General features: G+C 37.3%; 1 protein-coding gene across 1 annotated transcript; it reads right to left on the minus strand.

Annotated features, from left to right (window-relative positions):
• Nucleotides 1–5677: 5677 nt before the first annotated feature.
• On the minus strand, nucleotides 5678–6274 carry LOC137627022 (NF-kappa-B essential modulator-like). Its single transcript, XM_068358005.1, has one exon. It carries the CDS (start codon nucleotides 6272–6274, stop codon nucleotides 5678–5680), a length of 597 nt encoding a protein of 198 aa, XP_068214106.1.
• Between the last annotated feature and the right edge of the window lie 15336 nt (nucleotides 6275–21610).

The raw sequence follows: 21610 nt of genomic DNA on the forward strand, positions 1-21610 counted from the left end.
ATATATATGTATATTTATATATATACATACATAATATATATATATATATATATATATATATATATATATATATATATATATATATATATATATATTTATATATATATATATATATATATATATATATATATATATATATATATATGTGTATATATCCATATATATGTATATATGGTCATATAAGTAAAATGCTGTACTTCCTTGTTATGTTAAAAAAGATTCCACAATAATGTAAGAGTATAAAAATTAAGTATTTCTGTAAATTATACAAAAAAGGTAGTTTTTTCCCTAAGTTACATTACCCTGTAATACAGTACAATAATACTGTAAAATCACAAAATTGGAAGACCCAAGGAATAAAACCAGTTTAGGTCAGAGGTCATGAAGTGAATATTGGTTGACATGGAGCCTTTGTAGGGTGACGGCCAGATCCCGTAGAAAACGGGAATATTCTGAACTGTGGCCGTCGTTCTAAAAACGATTTTGGCGGGAGAAGCTAACTTAAAAAACCCACCTAACCTATGTTAAAAGCCGTATCCTTACCCAAGGGGGCTTCGCCCCCCTGAACCCCCCCCCCCTTACACAACAGTTCCCTTACCTACGAGTTCGACGGGAGAAGCTAACTTAAAAAACTCACCTAACCTATGCTAAAAGCCGTGTCCTTACCCAGGGGGGCTGTGGCCCCCCCGGACCCCCCCCCCCCTTACACAACATATTTAAGATCCGTAGACCATTTCCAAACGTTTTTATTCTATACAAGATAACAGTCGGAGCGATAATAAGCAAATTAGGAAGCTTGGCCGTAGCGCTACAAACTGCCCGTTGACACAGGTAAGGTTATATATAAATGTAATTGTTCTATGGCCTACAACCTTTGTCAAGAAGTTATTAAGTATGAAGAGATAAGCCATATCACATAAATATAGGCCTGAATTCAGAACAACAATATTCTAACATATTATACCAAGTCTAAAAGCCTAAAGCTACTCACCATAGATTGATTTAAGTCTTGTTGATAATTAAACGTCACTAAATAGCGTTAAATCATCACACACTTAATATAAATAAGACTTTTTTAACGTTTGAGGAAGTATTTTACAAACGTTCATTGACAGACGATTTGTTTTGGATGACGTCACCAGACAAGGAATGTAAAGGAGAGAAGCCAAAGGACTATCAAATACAACAGCGCATTCTATTGGTAGGCTATCAATGTGAAATATGTCCTGTATTTATGTGTATGAATGTGTATGTATGTAAGTGTATTATTATAGAACAGGAAAAACTTTACTAGTAAAGAAATGTGGATTCCTGTTTTCTTCGAAATTGACATTTATTACCTGCGCAAATTAATACTTAACATGCTATAGGCCTACGGTAATCTACCGAAGAATGAGATAATATTAAGAACAAAATTAATGTAGTATCACTAGAACTTAGGGGTAAACCCTATTATACAAACTGACCAGTTGAAAATCTGTTCTCAAAATGATTCTTTCCAACATTTCAGTCTATTATACTTAGGAATGAGGCTGCCCATTCACTAGCGACTGAATCTGTGAGATGAGATCAAAGTGGGCGGAGTTTCAGCATGTGTTCATCTTGATCCTCCAATCTGATTGTATGGGTCTAATTTCTACAATCGATTGTTCATTCAGATCTATAGGAGGTCATTTACAGACAGATGTAACTGTTTGTTTGTGGCTGGGTGAGTCAACCTGGTCAGTCTCCATATCAGAAACAATGTCTGAGATTTGGGTGGACAAAGTTTTTCTTGGGACGAAATTATTGATATTTATAAGTGCCACCCATGCCTATGGAATTTAAAAAGCAAATTGTATTAAGATAGAAACGCTAAAAAAAACAAGGCTTACGAACTTCTGATCGAAAAACTTAAAGAAAAGTGTCCAGAAGCAAATAAAGAAAAAAAAAAAACCCTACAATATGCACACTGTTTCAAAATAAACTTAAAAAAGGTTGAAGAAGCCTCCAAGAAATCTGGCACAGGAACTGATGAGGAGTATGAACCATATCTATAGTATTATGATATTCTATCATTTATAAAAGAATCAGAAACGCCGCCTCCTTCTGTGTCTAATGTGCAAGAGGCAATAGAAACTAATATACATTGCATTATTATATTTCATGCAAAGAACATATTAACTTTAACCATATAATATATAATAATTCCGTATATAAATGAAACTAATTTTTTTAAGGCAACCCATATGTTCAGATCCCAAAAATGTTTCAAAACCTCTCTCTAATTGCCAGTGTGCTGCACCTTAACCATTAAAATAAATCATAAAACATTTCTCGAACTTTCTCTGGTGTCACGTCCATTTAGGTCAGGTAATAATGGTGCATGATAAATCTCTTCTTGTGTCTGCTCTTTTTCTTAAGTCTCATATATTTACAAACCACAAAAGCAATGGCATAAACGTCATTATCTTGGAGCGTTTCCGCCAAAGGTGTTGACTGCTCTACTGCTGAGACTGAAATGACATAGTTTTCACAAAGACAACTGTGTCAGCCTAGGAGGATTGAATGCAAGCAAATTTACTACATTCCTCACATTTGCAATACTATTAGGAAGAGAAGTAAATACTCTTCACCTTTCAAAGTTCCTTTTTTCCAAACAAAGACCCATAATCACATAGGATTTTTTATCTATTTTCACAATGAACTGCAGACTTTGAATCTGAAATAAATATTTATGTTATATAAAGCTAATAATAAAATAAGTACTTGAATTATTAATTTCATTATTATGTCAAATTGTTTATAAATAAATATCTATTCTTTTCTATAACTGGAAATGTTTTGATTTGAATTACTCGGTCGATTTAGTACGAGACACCACTCCGTGACTTGGAACACTGCTGGCGGTAAATATCCAGGAGAAGGCCGCACCCGTTTTTCAAGTATTAAAGACGAACAACGGCACAAAACGACCAGATTGGCGTTGCACATCGCATAGAAACATGAGAAGATGAATAAAAAAGAAACTAAGACTTACTCTTACACACAAAATGTAAGCATAAACCCACTACTACAATTATGGGGGACCCCAGTGGGATGCGGGGTTTTTGGGTGGGGGGACGAGGAGAAAAGTGATTTTCGGGGCACTACCGAACCTAATACAACCACCTAACCTAACCTAGGGCCCTGTACCCCTACCTAGGCCTACCGGGATGGGGGCTCTGCCCCCCCCCCCCCTGCAAATATCACTGATGTCTTCCTGCGGCCTTCTCCTAGACATTAGCCTTTTATTGTATTGTATAAACGATCTGTCACAACTTTGATGTAATCAGCCACTAGTGGATGGGGGACGAGGATGAGGAAGGAGCAGGACTCTAGGATCGAATACGAGGTGGCTTTGAAGGGGATGGGATGAATGGAGGGGTGGTGGAAGCTATGTATGGGTGACACCATTGCACAATACTGTTGAGTAGTTGAGTAGGTAGAAGAAATTCTCTCTCTCTCTCTCTCTCTCTCTCTCTCTCTCTCTCTCTCTCTCTCTCTCTCTCTCTCTCTGCGCATTCTTTGTAAATTGAGTGACAGTTTAATAAGACTCCATATATTACAGAAAGCTTAATATGTGAGAGAGAGAGAGAGAGAGAGAGAGAGAGAGAGAGAGAGAGAGAGAGAGAGAGAGAGAGAGAGAGAGATTAGTTCACCAAACTTTTAACTGAGCACCACAAGGTACTAGAAAAGTTGGAAGACCCAGGCCTACATGGCTGAGGATATGAAGCGTGAAGTAGGAGATAATGAGTGGAGAATTATTGATCTAAAAGCTCAAGACAAAGATGACTGGTGAAATCTAACCGAGGCCCTTTGCGTCAATAGGCGTAGGAGGAGCTTACGATGATGTATATACATACATACATATATATATATATATATATATATATATATATATATATATATATATGTGTGTGTGTGTGTGTGTGTGTGTGTGTGTGAATCATTTTTCTTTCATTTGCCACAAGTCTGATCTCCATTTGCTATAGACTGTTGAAGTGTGGGGAAGCTGTTGTGGTCTTATGCAATGGTATTGCATTTAAATAATCCTACGACTATTGATATAAAGCTTCTCAAAACCTACATATGTTTGGTATATGGTGATTACGCCATAAAACGGGGAGAGCCCCCCCCCTACCTCTCTCTCTCTTTCTGATCTAGAATTTTGATATTCATAGTATTCTACTCCCTATGTATGTCTGTTATACGTTATTTTCTTAATCTTAGTAATTATACAGTCAAGCAGCTCTGTTTCGCCTATGTCTAAACTATTATAGTTGATATTTATGTTCTCCAGTTTATGACTTTCATGGTGTTTGTATACTAGAAGAGTTGCAAGACCCAGGCCTACATGGCTGAGGAGTATAAATCCTGAAGTAGAAGCTGATGAATGGAGAAGTGTTGATTTAAAAGCTCAAGATAGAGACGACTGGCGAAATCTAACCGAGGCCCTTTGCGTCAATTAAGTGTAGGAGATGATGATTTTTGTTATAAATACCGTTAATGATTTACTTTTGTGATTCATTTCCTTTATCAAAGGTCTCCTATTGTTTACTGTAAGTTTATTTAGTCTGGATATTCATTGTTCATTATCTCGTAGGTGGTTAGTTCTGTCAGATAATGTTATTACCATCTGTAAACTTTAATCTTAATCAGACTTTTTATATTTTTTGTATATACAGTGACCACAGTCTCTATTCTGTGTCAGTCTGTTCATTTGGAAAAGCATATAGGTCTACCTGCTGAGTCATCAGCAGCCATTGCCTGGCCCTCCTTGGTCCTAGCATGGGTGGAGAGAGAGAGAGAGCTTGGCACTGATCATATGTATATATGGTCAGTTTTTAGGGCATTGTACTGCTTGATAAGGCAATGTCACTGTCCCTTGCCTCTGCCATTCATGAGTTGTCTTTTAAACCTCTCAAGAATGTACTGTGTTGGTCTATTGGTTGTATTAGTGAACGAATGTTTTACAAAATGATCAATACAGAAAGAAAAAACTTAATTTTCTGGTGTCTACTCATCAAATTTCATTGTTTTTCGTCCCATTTGACCAGTTATTACAAAATGACGTCAACAATTGTTCATTTGTCAACAAAATTCTAATTAGTAGTAATTATAGTCACTTAATTTCATTTAATTTATCTATTCGGCCTTCATTAATTTATTTGAAAGAAATATGGGGTGTTTATCAGCGTTCTCTCTCTCTCTCTCTCTCTCTCTCTCTCTCTCTCTCTCTCTCTCTCTCTCTCTCTCTCTCTCTCTCTTATTTCATCACGCTACTTTTTCAAGTCGCAATTTAGCTTTTAGACTAATTAGGATGCCGTCTTGTCCCTGTGAGTTTTACATAGGCTGTTAATTCAGAATATTTAGTCACAGTAGTTGTTAATTACGAATGGCCTCATAGTTATTTCATTTTCTGTTTCAAAATGTAATTTGGTTATATATATATATATATATATATATATATATATATATATATATATATATATATATATATATATATGTATATATAGATCACTAACACTCGTGATTTCAATAAATATAAATATCAACCAAATGGCATTTAATTCCGAATTCTATCTTGGGAATATATATCCACTGGAATTCATTCTATGGTAATAGCATCTGGCTGGACAGAGATTCGAACCCCTGCCTAATCAGCCGAAATTGCAATTTCTAAACTTGACCTGTCAAGTCTCACTTTCCTCGTTCCAGGTCTGCTCACTTCTTTCTTCTTATCTCTCCCTTCAAGTTGCTCCTCGAGTGAAGAGATGATCTCATTTGCCGCAAGTAGCTCGTCCTTCAGACCAACATTTTCTTTTGTGGTTCGGACGATCCTGTCCTCTGCCCTTCGCTCACCAGACCTTAGATGGCAGACACGTTCCTTGAGACTATCTCTCTCCTTGGCAATGGAAGTCATACTCTTCTTTAGTTTGCCAATCTCTCCTAAAGCCCTAGACAGCTCATCCTTCGCCGTACAGGCTTCTTTCTTGGTGTCTTTTAACTCATTTACGAGGCAGGTGTAATTTCCTTCATTGGTCAAGTTTTTCGTCTTAGCCTCAGTCAGGCTCATCTCCAGCCTCCCTTTCTCTGTTTTCATCTCTCTAATGATCCCCCATTGCTCCTCAATTGTCTCTTTCAGTTCCTCAGTCTCTTCCTCAAATACAGATTCCAACCGATGAATAAAGGTCACTTTTTTATCCTTAGCTCTTTCCAGTTGCTCACTCATTTCAAGATTTATTTGTCCCATCTCACTTAATCTATTTAGATATTGTCCGATGGAAGCATCTTTATTAGATAATTCCTCTTTTAGGTGATCGCTGTTTTTTTGAAGATGTTGCAACTTGGTCGAGAATTTCTCAATCTCGATTTCTTTTTCCTTTTGAAGAGTTTCGATTATGTTGGAGAGACCTTGAGTCTCTGCTTTCAGTTCCTCTATCTCTTCCTCGAGTTTTGCTTCCCTCTTAATTCGGGCTTCATTTTCTTCCTGAACTTTTTCCAGTTGTTGAGTCAGTCCAAGAATCTTTTGGTCCTTCTCAGTTAATTTATCTAAATGAGCTCCAATTGTAATCTCTTTATTAGAGAGTTCACTCTTTAGTCGCTCGTTGGTTAGTTGAAGATCCTGCAACTTGGATGAGAAATGTTCAATTTCCATTTCTTGATCCTTTTGAAGAGTTTCCATAGTGTTGGAGAGACGTTGAATCTCTGCCTTCAGCTCTCTCTCTTCTCTTCTTCTAGTTTAGATTCCACCTGGCATCTAGAGTTGATCTCTTCCCAGGCACACTCCAATTCTCTGTCCAAAAACTCAACTCGTTTTTCCATCTCCAGTTGAATATTTTTACCTGACTCCTTTAGTTCCTTTTCTTCCTCCTCTGTGGACAAAAATTTTCATTACAGGACATTTACAGCCACAATCATACCTACCAAAACAACCCAGAACCAATTGCCACCCCTCTTTTGGGGAACAACAGTTCCACCCTCAGTTCTAGTGACGAAGTCTGGCAGAAATTTCCCCAGAGTTCCAATTGATTTCAGATCAGTCTTGAGCGTTTCCAGTTTCCGTTTCATAGTCTGGACCTTCAGTTGACACTGCTGAAGATCCTGCCGTGATTTCCAGAATCCCCCAACCACAGGGAAGGAGGATAACAGTCCCTGGAGGACGGGAACGTCTCCTATCCCTCCCTCAGAGTAGTCATTCCTCTTGGGTAGTAGCCAAGAGACCATCCTGAATGCGAAGGAGTCCTAAATTTCCTTTATTCGTCCTTCGAGTTCTAAGAAATAGCTCTCACACGCCGACTGCTGCTTCTGAAGATCAGCTGTAAGCTGTGATGCCTTGAATAATCCTCCAAAAACTCCGTTGAATGCTTTCCTCATTGTCCTGATCGCTGTTTGGTGCATACCGAACATGGTGTTCAAATCAATGTTAGATTACCATATGTTTCTCCTTCGACCAACCTTATTTTGAAAAACCAGAAGTGATCTCCCGGAGACCCTCAAGATCCCCTCCCAGCTCGGAGTCTCTCACACATTCATTCTTTGAAGCCTCCGGAGAATCTTCCAAACTGCTTCAGGGAAATTCCTCCTCTTCTTTTTCATCTTGTGCGTGCGGTATGGCGATTCTTGGGACAAGACTCATAATTAAGGAGTTGCTAAATAACTTTAGGGAAAATTGTGTTCATTTCATATCAATATTAATGATTATTCTTAGAAGAATTATGAGCAAAATATAATGTAATCTCTCCAATGAAATTAATTATATGATAAAAAATAAATTTTGAAGGTCTTTATTCATTGTTTTAAGAAGGTTAATGTAACCTTATTTATTCAATAATATATATATATATATATATATATATATATATATATATATATATATATATATATATATATATATATATATAGGGTTTGTGTATCGCCATGATCAGCAAAGCTGTAAGGCCACCCATACTAAGTCTGATCGCTGACAGCAAACCAACTTAGTATGGGTGGCCCTGACTAGTACAGCTTTGCTGATCATGGTGGTACTTGAACTCTTTTACCACATTAAGGTTCCTTTTCTCTCTCTCTCTCTCTCTCTCTCTCTCCCTCACTCACTCACTCTCATTCCCACTATCTCGCTCACTCCCACTCTCACTCTCACTCACTCACTCTCACTCCCACTCTCATCCCTCACTCTCTCATCCACTCTCACTCCCACTCTCACCCCTCACTCTCTCATCCACTCTCACTCCCACTCACTCCCTCTCCCACTCCCACTCTCACTCACTCTCACTCCCACTCTCTCACTCTCTCACTCTCTCACTCTCACTCACACTCTCTCACTCACTCACTCTCACTCCCACTCCCACTCTCTCACTCACTCACTCTCACTCCCACTATCTCTCTCTCACTCACTCACTCTCACTCCCCCTCCCACTCTCACTCTCACTCCCACTCTCTCACTCACTCACTCTCACTCTCACTCCCACTCTCACTCACTCCCACTCACTCACTCACTCACTCCCCTCCCACTCTCACTCCCACTCTCACTCTTACTCCCACTCCCACTCTCTCACTCACTCACTCACTCTCACTCCCACTCTCAGTCTTACTCCCCCTCCCACTCTCACTCTCATTCTCACTCTCACTCCCACTCTCTCACTCACTCACTCACTCACTCTCACTACCACTCTCACTCTCACTCACTCCCACTCCCACTCTCACTCACTCACTCCCCTCCCACTCTCACTCTCACTCTTACTCCCACTCCCACTCCCACTCTCTCACTCACTCACTCACTCTCACTCCCACTCCCACTCTCTCACTCACTCACTCACTCACTCTCACTGCCACTCTCACTCTCACTCACTCCCACTGCCACTCTCACTCACTCACTCCCCACTCACTCACTCACTCACTCCCCTCTCACTCCCACTCTCACTCCCACTCTCTCACTCACTCACTCACTCTCACTCCCACTCTCAGTCTCACTCACTCACTCTCACTCCCACTCTTACTCCCACTCCCACTCTCTCACTCACTCACTCACTCTCACTCCCACTCTCACTCACTCACTCTCACTCCCACTCACTCACTAACTCACTCCCACTCCCACTCTCACTCACTCACTAACTCACTCTCACTCCCACTCTCTCACTCACTCTCACTCCCACTCTCACTCTCACTCACTCACTCGCACTCCCACTCCCACTCACTCACTCCCCCTCCCACTTTCACTCACTCACTAACTCACTCTCACTCCCACTCTCTCTCTCACTCTCACTCACTCACTCGCACTCCCACTCACTCCCACTCTCTCACTCACTCACTCCCACTCCCTCACTCTCACTCTCTCTCTCACTCCCACTCTCTCACTCACTCACTCCCACTCTCTCACTCACTCACTCCCTCACTCTCACTCTCTCTCACTCCCACTCTCTCACTCACTCACTCTCACTCCCTCACTCTCACTCTCTCTCACTCCCACTCCCACTCACTCACTCCAAATCTCACTCACTCTCTCTCCCACTCCCACTCATGGAAGCAAATAGAAGGAATTACTGAAAACATCATGGAGCTTAAAATATCAGAAAGAGCAAGCCGAGGTAGATTAATAGTGCCAAAAAAATATACCAGGAAAACTAAGGAAGGCGCACAGGACATTAATCCACTACGCACCAGCATCGATAATGCAGCGACTATTTAATGTGCTGCCAGCTCATCTAAGAAACATATCAGGAGTGATGAGCGTAGATGTGTTTAAAAATAAGCTCGATATATACCTAAGATGCATCCCAGACCATCCAAGACTGGAAGATGCAAAATACACCGGAAGATGCATTAGCAACTCTCTGGGGGGATATACGAGGTGCATCACAATGAGGGACCTGGGGGAACCCAAACAAAAAATAAGGCAATAAGGTAAGCAGGACAATGCCCTAGAGACTGACCATATAAACATATGATCAGCGCCCAAGCCTCCTCTCCACCCAAGCTAGGACCAGGGAGGGCCAGGCATTGGTTGCTTATGACTCAGCAGATAGACCTACAGGCTCCACCAAACTTACCAAACTTAGCTTACAAGGATGGTGAGGTTGCAGACACTAATGGCACCAACCAGTCTGGACCCTCGACTGACAAACACCAGGCAGACCACAACAACAGCGTCTGTTGAATTCATTGACAGTCATTTTTATTTTGAAAATAGATATGTGCTGATAAAACGATGCGGTTATAAATGTGAAACCTATTTTTTCAGAAATTTACTTCAAGATTTAATTCTATATTTGTAACTTTTGCCTTTATAAGGTATAAGCTTTGTATAATACATTTTAGGATAGCAATGGAATTATTATGAACTTATTTATTTTATTAATAAAAAGAAAGAAAATCGGGATGTTTATTGTTATGTGGCAGGAAATTCAAGGATTGTATTTTGAGGTAAGAGGGGAATAACGTCTACTTTATTCTAATCAAACCACAAATGAGGTCTCATACATTATCTGGGATGTATCAGCTAAGGAATGCAGTATAGAATATCTGGAAGTTTCAACAGAGAGAGAGAGAGAAAGAGAGAGATTCCCATACATAATTATTTTGTGTATATATATATATATATATATATATATATATATATATATATATATATATATATATATATATATAGTTAAGCATCCAACAAAATATTTATGTATGTGAAGGTCTGTGAGTATCTTAGTATGCAAATTATATATTTTGTATACATTTCTACATATATCTATATCCATATATATATATATATATATATATATATATATATATATATATATATATATAAACACTATTATACGCAACCAGTCCAAAATTTCGACTCAATATCTTGATATGTACACAAACGCACACGCATCCTCCTCTCACCAGGGGATGACTATTCCCTTCCCCCCCCCCCCTATCTGAGGGATAGGTAGAATTGTGCGGGACCGGAAACAACTATATATATATATATATATATATATATATATATATATATATATATATATATATATATATATATATATATATATAGCCAGACATTTGCTCTTTATCGTATGGGGGAGATGTGTGTGTGTGTTAATGTATTTGCATATGTAGGCCGGTAGTGGTTCCTTACTAAGAACTTCCTAGCAAATTCTCTCTCTCTCTCTCTCTCTCTCTCTCTCTCTCTCTCTCTCTCTCTCTGGAATGAATATATTTTTGTGAAATTTCCATCAGAGCGATACCAACACAACTGTTTTATTCACGTCTTACTATCATTTACTATTATTATTATTATTATTATTATTATTATTATTATTATTATTATTATTATTATTCATTACCTTCCCCTTTTCATCTTTGATAAACCTGACAAATTCTTACTACGATTTTATCATGGCTAAAAAAAAAAAAATTAAACTTTCAGTAAAAACATGAACCAAAATTTTGAATGAAGAATTTCTCAAAGAATATCACAAACTGGTTAGCACAATTAGTTTTTTTCTTTTTTTTTTTGAATCTCTTAACTGTTATGGATTACAAATTAGAAATTAGACATTAGAAATTAGAAATGAACGTAATCTAATATTCTGTAATAAAAATAATATCTAACAATTCATTACTTGGTTTGGCACTCGTTACAAAAACATAAATGGGCTATCATACAATGATCACATACCACAGGTATGCAGACACACGCAATAATGCAAATAAACTAATCATTTAGAAAAATCCTTAAAGGTTACATAAATATGGAAAAAAACATAAGAGTCTAATTATGAAAAATTGATTACCAATAAACAGAAAAAGTAAAACACTTTGTTGTGTGAAGGAATCTCTAAACAATTGCGTTTTTTGACAGTACCTGACAACATAATAATTCCATTCGATTTCAGATTCATTATAATGATCATCAACGTGTGAGGATTTCAACTTACTCCTTTTTAGGACACATATTGAGAGGAAATCAATCTATTGCAAATAATACAACACCCGAATCTTGTCCAACATTATTCTAACCATTTGAGCTTTGACAAATTCTTCGCTTTTCAGTTCAGAACAAACTAGCATTGAATGCACCACAATAAAGATATATTCTATTTTTTTTTTCTTACCGACTGTCAAACTATATCTCATTGTTTAATAATGAATACACTATAGTCAATTCTTTTTAGGGAGGCAGAATTGCACCGACTCGCAAGGATGCCTTTTTAGCTCGGAAAAGTTTCCTATTAGCTGATTGATCGGACAAAAATACTTTTTTCCGAGCTAAAAGGGCATCCTGCGAGTCGGTGCAAATCTGCCTCACCAAATAGAATTGGCTATAGTACACAGCATCTCGACAAATATTCTAGCGACTGACCATATGTACATATGATTAGATCCCAAACCCCCTACCCACCCAAGCCAGGACCAGGGAGGGCCAGGCGATGGCGGCTGATAACTCAGCAGGTAGACATATAGGCTCTCCCACCCGTGTACAGTCAGTTAGTCCAATCCTTTTCGTCCAAAGTCTATTTGTCCAATGATTTTTTGGTCCAACGTCTTCTTGTCCAATGATTTTTTGGTCCGACGTCTTTTTGTCCTATGATTTTTTTTCCACGTGATTTTGACCAATTTTGTCTGGACGAAATGGCTCTTAACAGCAATCAAACTACCGAAGATTCATTAGATTACCTGAAGACAAAACTACCGAGTTTTACGTTCAGATATTGAATAAATGGACTAACGAATAAATCATGGATATTGGACTAAAAGACAATGAACCAAAAATCACATGGACAAAAAGACGTTGGACTAAAATATCGTCGGACAAAGTGACGTTGGACCACAGGGAGTGGACAAAGAGACTTTGGACGAAGTGACGTCGGACGAAAAGGCATATAACCCTCCCACCTAACCCACTATCCTTAGCTCACACGGATGGTGAGGTTGCAGACACTACAAGAAACTACCGATGGTGGTGGGGAGGGGGGGATTGGGGTAGGGGAAAGGGGAGAGGGAGGAAGGTGGGGGGGGGAGGGGTAAGAGGTTATGACGTGGTTATAATCAGTGGCCCCTCAACACGAGGGCTGTCAAAAGGTTGTCCAATAAATGACAGTGTTATGAGAGAGATTTTCTTCTTCTCTTTGGGGGGATTCTCGTGATAAAGGGTTTTCTTCAGTCTTGGAGAGAGAGAGAGAGAGAGAGAGAGAGAGAGAGAGAGAGAGAGAGAGAGAGAGAGAGATTCTTAGGGACTAATGTAAAAATCTTAAAGAGAGAAGGATAGGGAGAGAGGGAACCTAAAGTAAAATTATTATTTCTGTTCTCTTACATGTATTAATTTCAGAGAGAGAGAGAGAGAGAGAGAGAGAGAGAGAGAGAGAGAGAGAGAATTCAATATAGTGAAAATATCATGGTGATAGTTTCCTTGATTCAAATTAGTTTATGTAAATATATTTGAAAATGGCAGAAAAGGTAATACATAGTATCCTCTATGAAAACATGCATTTGAAGGCTTCGTTTTTCGGTGCGAATGTACCCCTAGCAACGGTTGGACCCAAATTAGGTGTGCACATTCTCTTGGGCTTAAAGGTCCCTCGTGAATGGCAGAGACAAGGGACAGGATAATGCCAAAGAGGCTGATCTTAGATGCATAAGATCAGCGCCCAAGTCACCTCTCCATTAAGCTAGGAGCAGAGAGGACCAGGCAAAGGCTGCTGATGACTCAGCAGGTAGACCTGTAGGCTAACCCCCAAAAGCCCCCATACATTGCTCACAAAGAGATTGAGGTTACAGACACTACTAGAAGCTATCGAGCTCAAGTAGATCTTGAACTCTCGTCCAAGAGATTGGCAGGTAATGATTTTTCCAATAAGCTACCACAAGCAAAGTAGATAATATCGCCTAAAAATAGATGCTTGTAATAACAATTATTTGGGGATTTGAATAAAAGTATTAACGAAGTGTAGGAATTTGCACACAGCTGTAGATGTCTAAAAGGACAGATCATGTTTATGTAACTGCAGGTGCCAGGATTCATAGTGGATACACCACTGCATCTATAACCATTGTATCACCTTCTACTCAACTTACTACCAGGTAAAAAACTCTAATTATACCTACTGAGCCTAAGGGAGGCATGCAGGCTAATATAAACAGCCACTATTTCGTTGATATATATATATATATATATATATATATATATATATATATATATATATATATATATATATATGCAGGGACGCAAAAGTTAATGAACTAATTTCTATTGATATATACATGCTCTCTCTCTCTCTCTCTCTCTCTCTCTCTCTCTCTCTCTCTCTCCTCTCTCTCTCTCTCTCTCTCTCTGTAAATTGCAAAGGATATACTTTAATATTTAGACCTATTCATAATGTCTGAAAAAAAAAAAAACTGTCAAAAATTCCTTGTGTAAATTTAATGCATCAACGTTAACTGATTTTTCAACCAAGATTCATATTTAAAACAAAATAAACAATATAAAAATATATTTGATTTGTCTTTGCTTATAGAACAGTTAACAAAAAATTAGATCAATATGAAAAATGCATTTTCAGCCAATAGATGAGATTTTGATTAAGAATGCATACGTATCACTAATTATGATAAGGGTTTAATTCATTGCCAATACTTGCTATAAAGTTAATATAAAATCTATAATATTCAAAGTTTTTTTTTGTATATATTCATTCGAAATGAAATTTTCCAATGGTATTTCATGAACTGGCATTTGGCTCTTTTACTTCGCTGAAAGAGCAAACCACTATTTCCTAACAGTTTGCCCAAATGACGTGTTCCTATTGGCTAAGGAATATGTTTCATTTTTCTCAACATATTTTGAAATTTCCTATTTAATACAACGTATATCTCACACTGATATGTTCATGATTATTAAGATATAATTGTTACTATTTTGTCAGCAACTATATAAAAAGAACAATTTCTCAGGCGTGAATGAATTGATGGACTAGAATCTAGATGAACATATGAAGTCACTCAATGGAAAAACTATTGTATATTTCTCTCACAAAACAATAAAGAAAATCTATGGATAAATATGCATCAGCATTCTAATATCATGTTTAGAATCTTCAAATAATAAAAGCAAATCCTCTATTATTTTGAACTTTATTCAAAATGTTTAAAGTATACTCAGGAACAAAGTTCTGGTATTACTGAAAACGGAGGAATCTATACCAAAGGAGAACCAGATTTCAAGAAAAAAAAAAAAAACATTGGATTATCTACGTTATTATATTCAAATATGTGGTCATTATTAACCAATATCCAAAAAAACTAATTTTTATAAATATATCACTTCAATTCTACACGAGAGCATTTGCCATTACATATTTTTCTCAAGTTCATCTGCTATTATGGTATTACAAATGGCAGCCCTTATATTAGGTCGTCTATTTTTTAAAACATTGTGCTTCATTCATTTTTTATATGGCCATTGTTTTAATCTAAGGTCAATATTTCTTATCTGCTCACGTGAATAATGTGAACAATGTTTTATCTTTTATTCCATAGATAGTTTACTCTTATCAAAATTTTGAATGTTGATTGGAGTGAGCAATAGAGAGACAGAGATCGAAACTTTGAAAGAGTGAGAATTGGTGATAGTATAAGGCTTGCTTCACACGAGCGGATTTTCCTCCATACGGAAATATTCCGCTCATTAGGCAACATATCTTTACATGAGAGGGTTTTCCCCGAGCGACCTCGTAGTTTCTATAAACCACTACACAGGAACCGCATGAAATAGCGGTGCACGCAGCTAGTCAATCACACCTAGGCCTACGTTAGTGTAAGTATGTATAACAATTTTGCCGATAGACTTACAGGGTAAACTTGTAGATTGTACAAGATAATAAGGAAAGTGTTTAATATATTATAAAAGAGCGGGATATGTAAATTTGAAGTGTATTTATTTTATGGTGTATCTGTGTAGGCCTACAGCTGTAGCATGCCTACAGTGTCTATGTCTCTGTATTTGAATTGTCTCTTTATGTAACCTGTTATGTTTTGTGTTTTCTTTTCAGCTTTTATGCTCTGTTTGGTCAACTTCAAATCCTTGCTGATAATAATACAGAGAGAGAGAGAGAGAGAGAGAGAGAGAGAGAGAGAGAGAGAGAGAGAGAGAGAGAGCTATCAGTTTTTATGTTCCCTAAGTCTTAAAGACTTAAATGATACATCAAAATATTGAAGCTTATTCTCTCTCTCTCTCTCTCTCTCTCTCTCTCTCTCTCTCTCTCTCTCTCTCTCAGAAGCGATAGCCTGCAATTAATATTATTATTACTGGCTAAGCTACATCCCTAGTTGGAAAACAAGGAAGCTATAAGCTCAAGGGCCCCAGCAGGGAAAATAGTCCAGTGAGGAAAGGAAATAAGGAAATGAATAAACTAAGCGAGAGGTGATATTCAAAATATAATAATATCAGTAAAGGCATTAAAACAGATCTTTCATGTAAAAAACTATGAACTTATAAACTTATGTCCGCCTGTTCAACATACAAACATTCGCTGCAAGTTTGAACTTCCGAAGTTCCACCGATTCAGCTGAACAGTTACAAAGATCATTTTACCACCATACAAAACATGGAAATGTATTATAATCGCTATCACATTAAAAATGTGTCATTTACAGATTCACAGGCTCTAACAAATATGTAGAAATTGACCACAAAAATTGACACGCCATCAACCGTCATCGGTTCAAATCTCGCCTAGTCGTTCCAGCTATAGGCCTAGTCTTACCACAGAATATTTTTTCAGTAGTCGAAAAAGATGTCAATTTTTTATAATAATAGTTTAACATTTTGTTCATAATATATATATATATATATATATATATATATATATATAATATATATATATATATATATATATATATATATATATATAAGAAGCACATGCGAATAAATACAATTTCACAATATAGAAAAAGTTGGAGGAACCCAGGTCTAGGAAATTGGCTATTGGCGGTGCGTGTGTTGTTGACGGGGGGGGGAGGCGGGGGGAGGGCAATAGGGGGGGGGGTGTTCATTCTTCGGGAAGGGGTGGTGCGGGAGGTGGCGTTGCAGTTAGATGGCGTTTCAATTTCAGCGGTCAATCTGTACTTATTTGTTGATCGTGTGAATGCCCTGTTTTATCGTGGTAACAATTATTATACATTACACATTTAACTTGTAATAGGTTTTAAAAAGCTATATTAAGTGTAGGCCAACGTTTTGGGTGTGTGTGTGTGTAGGCCATTTCTAATTTCTAAGGCTGTCCGGAAAATCCTCTTTAAGTTTATAAATGTCATTTTTATTTGTTCAACTTCGATGTATTGAATGTGAACTTTCAGCTATGTGGCACTGTACATTATGATCAACTGAACTGTTCAGTTGATCATAATGTACAGTGCCACATAGCTGAAAGTTCACATTCAATACATCTAATGTCAATGTAAAAACCTAGAGGATTTTCCGGACAGCCTTAGAAATTAGAAATGGCCTACACACACACACACACACACACACACACACACACAAAACGTTGGCCTACACTTCATATAGCTTTTTAAAACCTATTACAAGTTAAACGTGTAATGTATAATAATTGGTATCCCAATAAAACAGGGCATTCACACATTCATCAAATAAGTACAGATTGACCGCTGAAATTGGAACGCCATCAACCGTCATCGGTTCAAACTACAACTCCGACCCCTGCCCACTCCCTCCTAGAGAATGACACACACACACACACACCCAACAGGAGCCCCCCCCCCCCCCCCCCCATACCTCAACCACAGACCCATGGCCATGCCACTTCCTGCCGACCTAGGCTACTATTGGTTTGTTGTAAGCTATCAGATAAGTCTCCCACCATCACCAATCGGCAGTTGGCCAGCGTGGTGATGAAACCTGGCCAAACTCCTGTTAAAACGGCAAATGGCAACACTGCCAAATCAACTACGTATATAACGTCTCTTTGACATAACATAAGATTTTTATAAAATTGCCAGACATATATTGGAATTTTTACTCGAATACAAATTACAAATACATTATGCATTGCATCGGAAAAGAAATTGTCTAATACACCAGAGAGAGAGAGAGAGAGAGAGAGAGAGAGAGAGAGAGAGAGAGAGAGGCTCTAGTCTGTTCCACTGACAGAGTTCCATGTAGTACCAAAAATGCTATTTCTTCTAGACCGAGACTTTTCAGCATAAATATAAATTTAATTTCTAGAAGGTGCGCAAAATAATGCTAAATACGAGATTTGCAGACACTATGATTATTACAATATATAGATAGATAGATATAAATAGATATAATACATCAACAACAACAAAAACAAATGCAGTCGTTTCTAGTATACTGCATGAAATATGCCTCAGACATGTTCTTATGGTCAGTTTTGGTCATAACGCTAGCCACTGTGGATAGGTGATGGTGGGAGATTTTCGTCTGATCACACACGGCAAACCGACCTAGTGTGAGTGGCTTTAACTAGTAAAGCTTTGTTGATCATGGTGACACACAAACCATTTCACCATATTAAGGTATTCCTACTCAGAAAGGTTATACACACACACGGCAAGATTTGTTTATATATATATATATATATATATATATATATATATATATATATATATATATATATATATACCAAGGGCACTTCCGTTAATTTTTGGGGGTAGCTGAGATCGAACAAATAGAAAAAAAAGGGTGGGGGACCTCTCCTCTCTACGTTCCTCCCAGCCTGACGAGGGACTCAACCGAGTTCGGCTTGTACTGCTAGAGGTGCCACAGCCCACCCTCCCCTTTTATCCACCGCAGATGAAGCTACATAATGCTGAATCCCCTACTGCTGCTATCTCCGCGGTCATCCAAGGCGACTGGAGGAAGCAGCAAGGCCTACCGGAACTGTGTTGAGTTGAACGATATTTTCATATTATTTCGCCCAATGAAACAAGACATTTTTTTTCTGAATTGAGCGATAGTCTCATATCACTTTGCCCTTTTGAAAGAGTTGGAGGTTTCAGGAAAGATTTTGGCGCCAATTTGCAGGATTTGAAAATTGTTTGTTAGTGGATATATATATATATATATATATATATATATATATATATATATATATATATATATAAATTTGGATTCAATTCTGTTAATCATAACTTTATTTGGGGAATGTCTATTATTTTAGTGTAGGCCTATGTGACGTGAGTTGCAGATGCCTATTCCATGCCTAAAACCGTAAAGCCTTTACAATGATAACTACTTATGCGAAGTCGAAGTTAGAATTAAAGACATTCGAACACGAGATACGTCTTCTCCCGATTAGGAGAAAGTGAATGAATTCGATACGTAAAACTAGGCCTACTCCATTGTTTTCTATGTAGGTTTTCTCTGTCGTTTGAATAATTTTGGCTTCATTACCTGAGAAGATAATTAATTTTTCTTACAGTTAGTCTAGTGAAATGGGATAGGACTAACATCTACGGTCCGTTGCATTTCATAATAAAGATGAAAATAATACAGATAATATAATGAAAATAACTATGAATGACAAATTATAAACAAAATAAAACTAATTGATATTTCAAAAAATAAAGGATTTGAGTGACAGATGAGCAACGTTGCCAAATTTCCCCCTAACTACATTATTTCCCTTAACAATATTGATATTGCATTAGACGTTCCATTTACATTTGGCAACAAGTGAGACTAACAAAAAACTACGCTTTAGCTTTATAGGGTATATTTGGGATCTCTCTCTCTCTCCAATTTGATATCTCTCTTCCTCTTATTCCTTTGTTTTATAATGCCAATATCCATTGCCTATGAGTATATATAAAACGTAATTGAGTGTGGTCGTGCATGGATATAGAGACGCAATTCTAAGAGAGAGAGAGAGAGAGAGAGAGAGAGAGAGAGTTTAAGCTACACAATAGACCAAAGTCCATGTAATCAACTTTCTTATCTTCATTATGGCGTAAGGTAGCTTTCCCCATCGGCCTCTGCTCGAAAATCGAAAGTATTAATAATGGAATAAGTTTAATCTACAAAATAGAATAAAATGGGAAACAGTTTTTCATCAGAGCCATTTTACGAGTAATTCTATTGATCTCAGTTTCATTAGACCTATATCAATCTTTCTCCAACAATTTTCAACATAATTTAACCTAATATTATTCCTCCAACATTCTAGCAAAGTTCTCTCACAATCTATCTCCAACAGTCAATCTCCACCAATCTTTCGTCAGTCTCACCCAGTCCTCCAACACTCCCACAATTCTTCAACTCTCTCTCTCTCTCTCTCTCTCTCTCTCTCTCTCTCTCTCTCTCTCTCTCTCTCTCTCTCTCTAGAATTTTTACTTCATGTCGATCTCAGAGTTGTCCAAATGTGTTCATATTTATTAAGAAATACCAAATAATGGTTATGAATAATAACGTTATTACAAAAAGAAAAGTATTCAGAAGATAAATACGTCTACAAACAACAAATGGAGAGAGAGAGAGAGAGAGAGAGAGAGAGAGAGAGAGAGAGAGAGAGATCACCACGAACGACTGTCACATGACTTCTTGTCTCGAATCAAAATATCCTATTTCTTCTTCCTTTGTAAAATTGTTATCTAAAGTTTGAAGTAAGAATTCTCGTAATTGTAAAAATAAAACGTTCAACTTTTGGAAAACCATATCCGGGATCAGGTGCAGGATAGGATAATTCCATGATAGTGATGTGTATAACTTATATATATATATATATATATATATATATATATATATATATATATATATATATATATATATATATATATATATATACACACACAACAACAAAATATATTCGTAATCATCATCTTTAACAGTGAAGGATTGTGGTTTCTATCCTATAATTCTTTCTACTGGAGTCATGCATTCATTGTCTTTAATGAGAGAGAGAGAGAGAGAGAGAGAGAGAGAGAGAGAGAGAGAGAGAGAGAGAGATCAAAGTCCACTCCCACCGTGATTGTTCTACATACGGAGGTAAAATTGCTCTTTACATTCGGCCTCTGCTCTAAATCTAAAGGAAGTAGAATGAGAAGATTTAATCACAATGAAATGCCATATTTAAATGAGGTGTTTCCCAGAAGGTTTCGTTCAAATATCTATTCTTTTGATCGTGAAACTCCCGAAATGTTTTCTTATGTTAATAATATGATATTAATTTTCATTTGCTTCTTCTCATTACTTAATATCACATTCTAATCATCTACCTTTCTAACTACAGAAGAGGTTCGTTCGTTCGTTCGTTTTAGAGTGTCTTGCCTTATGCATGACACGGGCTCTTGCGTTGGTAGCCCGTAAGCGAATAGTAATAATGAAACAACGAATGTACTTTGAATGAGAGGAATCGAACAAGGGTAAAGGGTTGTGATAAATTTAAAGCTTGGGTAGGGCAAAGGTTATTAATATAATGCAAAGGACAATTAACAATGAGTTTAATTAAAAGAGTTAGTTTTGAATCTTACGTTCCAATTAAAGAACGCTAAGCGGTTCTGGTAGTAATTTGGGATGATGGCAAGTTTGAGCGAACAGGCTGTTTATCCTAGTTAAGAAGCCTGGAGTTGGGTCTCC

The sequence above is a fragment of the Palaemon carinicauda genome, chromosome 34 (assembly GCF_036898095.1).
Source record: "Palaemon carinicauda isolate YSFRI2023 chromosome 34, ASM3689809v2, whole genome shotgun sequence".
NCBI classification, from domain to species: domain Eukaryota; kingdom Metazoa; phylum Arthropoda; class Malacostraca; order Decapoda; family Palaemonidae; genus Palaemon; species Palaemon carinicauda.

What these genes read in the sequence shown, in the direction of transcription:
- LOC137627022 (XM_068358005.1), bottom strand. Translation starts at nt 6,274, where the DNA reads ATGGGACAAATAAATCTTGAAATGAGTGAGCAACTGGAAAGAGCTAAG.